This window comes from Sphaeroforma arctica, assembly GCF_001186125.1.
Source record: "Sphaeroforma arctica JP610 unplaced genomic scaffold supercont1.574, whole genome shotgun sequence".
NCBI lineage: Eukaryota > Ichthyosporea > Ichthyophonida > Sphaeroforma > Sphaeroforma arctica.
The window spans coordinates 4,175-7,046 of NW_014039984.1; the positions used below are offsets into that span (position 1 = coordinate 4,175).

Consider the following 2,872-nt stretch of genomic DNA (forward strand, 5'->3'; position numbering starts at 1 on the left):
TATATATATATATATATCTATATATATATTATATCCAGTTTGTATATTATGTATTTATGTATATATGTATGTATGTTTGTATGTTCGTATATATATATATATATATATATATATATATTATATCATTATTATTATTGTTTGTATCAATATAGAGGGTAGTTTCGATATGTATTTATTTATATAGTTATATACATAATATTTGTATATACCAATACGCTAATATTCCTGCGTTTGAGTCGGGCTAAATTTGCAGCTGCCACCAGGACCACATCTGGCGAGAATGCGTAAATACCGCAAATGATATGTTCGGCTTCCATTGACACTCACATGTTGGATAATATTAAACACACAAGGCTTTGGTCGTTCTTGGTCGCGATACTTGCTTGCCGCCGTCTAGCTGGTTGAAGACACAGATAGCTATAACCTTCCTTCTGTAGGTAAATTCCAATCAATGCCATGTGTGGCTTTATTGGAAACTCGAGGCCGTATGAATGTCCAATCTGTCCTATGGATGGCCCAGTCGTGGCAATCGAGGACAGGTGCAGAGCTAATCAATAGCAGTCCTACTTTGCAAATGGACAACTGCATACAATCGAATATACGAGAATGTGTACTTGTTCAGTCTATATCTATACTGGTGCTATAAATTGAGACATACATAGCTGTGATAGTTATCATGCTCAGCTTCAATAAACGACATCTGTGTTTAGTTAAAAGCATGAGGATGTGTACTTGTTCTGTTTGTAACTATGTTAGTAATATGATATTAAGACACATAGTACTATGTTAAGACACATATAGTACTATATTAAGACATCTTAAACAGCATGCCCAGCTCCAATAAACGACACGTGTGCTTAACTGAATGCATATGATGTGTACTTGTTCTGTATGCATCTATGTTGATAATACTATATTAAGTCATATTTGGTATTATATTAAGACATTATAGCCATGAAAATTAGCATGCCCAACTCCAATAAACGACGCGTGTGCTTTATCAGACGCATATGTGCGTTTTGGGTCTGTATACATACTGATAACACTAAAATTAGACAAGATGCTCAGTTTCAGTAAAACGACACGTGTAGCTTTATTACATATACGAGGCTGTATCCTAGTTCGGTCTGTACCTGTGCTTGCTCTCGCCGTTCAACCCCGCATGCTAATTTTATGCTGCGCTAAGCCATGTATGCCTTTCCGTTGGATCTCATGCAGATGTACTATGTTGTACATGAGGTAGATATACAAACACAGGTGCACATACACGTATGCATCCACTTAGACATAATACTCTTATTGTTGGTTAATCATGTGTTGCTCCGCGAAGCGTTGTGACATCCGTTGAGACATTTTGATGAACTTCTCGACGCACAAAGTGGTGCAGGCGCTCTGTGCATGGAAGAAAAAAATAAACAAATTAAGAATATTTGAGTCCCAACAATATCGATAGTAACGGACCCCCTCCCAAAAATAGATCCAATTCTTGTAAACAACAGTACTGACAGTAAATACAAAAAAATGTACAGTGCTACGTAGACAATGCCCGTCGATACTTTGATGCATACAAGCCATGACTAAAATCACGACGATATCTCGTATTATTATATACAAGCCATAAATATATATAAATACATATAAGTATAATACAACTGTAAATCAATATATACACAGACACTGACACTAACATATATGTGTACATGTTATATGGAGTGTCCTTTAACCCTTCTCCAGTTAGAACATGCTACTCACATGGTATAAAAATTGGAACAGAAAACAAAAGGCACAATATGGGAAAGCAGAATCAGTTTGGTTCACACAATCATTGCCAATGGTATCGCCGAATAAGGCTTAAAACGACCCGAAATGACTATGATCTGGAACAAGATTATAGTCTCGTATATACGCGTTTGTACATAGACGGAGAATTATCTTCATGAACGTCTCGCCTAAACTGCTCCAGGCAATTTTGACTCAGTCCAGTCAGCTTCCATTCGTATCCTCAGAGAAATGAGTATACATCTACCTATGCACATACACACACAACAAACAACCCTTTACAACAAGGTACAGGTTGCGATTCTACCATAAACATATGCAACACAAGCTTTTATAGCACACCACCAATAACAAACTTATAAAGAACCCAACAGACTATAACAAAAAAGTATAAACAGGTACATTCAGCGATGCTTGCTGCGTTCTATTTGTGAACACACACGAAGAGTCTACGCTTGCGGTTGCAGTTGTGGTTAGAAACACAGCCCTTACCTCCTTGTCGGTGATAGTGCGCGTGGAGAAATCATTGACACAGTCAGAGAAACAGCGGATAGACAGTTTACTGTAGAGCTGCAGGAAGTCTTGCATCTGCAGCAAAGGCGAACGGAATGAGGGGTCAGATAAGAACACAGGTATTACGCTGGACTTATGTTGAAGGGTTTAGTGTAGGTATGTAGTGTAGGTCAAACGAAATGAGGGGTCAGACGAGAAGACGAAGATTGAGTTGGACATATGTTGAAGGGTTTAGTGTAGGTATGTAGTGTAGGTCAAACGAGAACACATGAATTACGTTGGACTTATGGTCAACGGTTTAGTGTAGGTATGTAGAGAAGGTACCAAAAAACGAACATAAAATTACATTTGAGATATGCTCAATAAGAATTCATAGATCGACTCACTGGTTTAAATTGATGCAAAAATGGATAAAGAAATAGTATATGCCGAATTTTATAAAGATAAACATATACAACTAAGTATGAGCCTGGATGGCCACCGGAAAACTAGATATAATATACTTGACACCTGAATATAATTTGTAGCTATACATGATTATATCTAACTTTGCGTATAACAACAAAACGATCCTATATAT

General features: G+C 37.1%; 1 protein-coding gene across 1 annotated transcript in view; it reads right to left on the bottom strand.

The window, feature by feature from the left end:
* Window positions 1-1,063: 1,063 nt before the first annotated feature.
* SARC_07335 (hypothetical protein) overlaps window positions 1,064-2,872 on the bottom strand; it is a 3,203-nt gene continuing 1,394 nt past the window's right edge. Inside the window, exons 2-3 of the mRNA XM_014298727.1 lie at window positions 2,272-2,367; window positions 1,064-1,392 (exon numbers count right to left, since the gene is read on the bottom strand). Coding sequence (XP_014154202.1) covers window positions 1,297-1,392; window positions 2,272-2,367 — 192 coding nt within the window. The 3' untranslated portion in view covers window positions 1,064-1,296. The remainder of the gene's footprint in view (window positions 1,393-2,271; window positions 2,368-2,872) is intronic.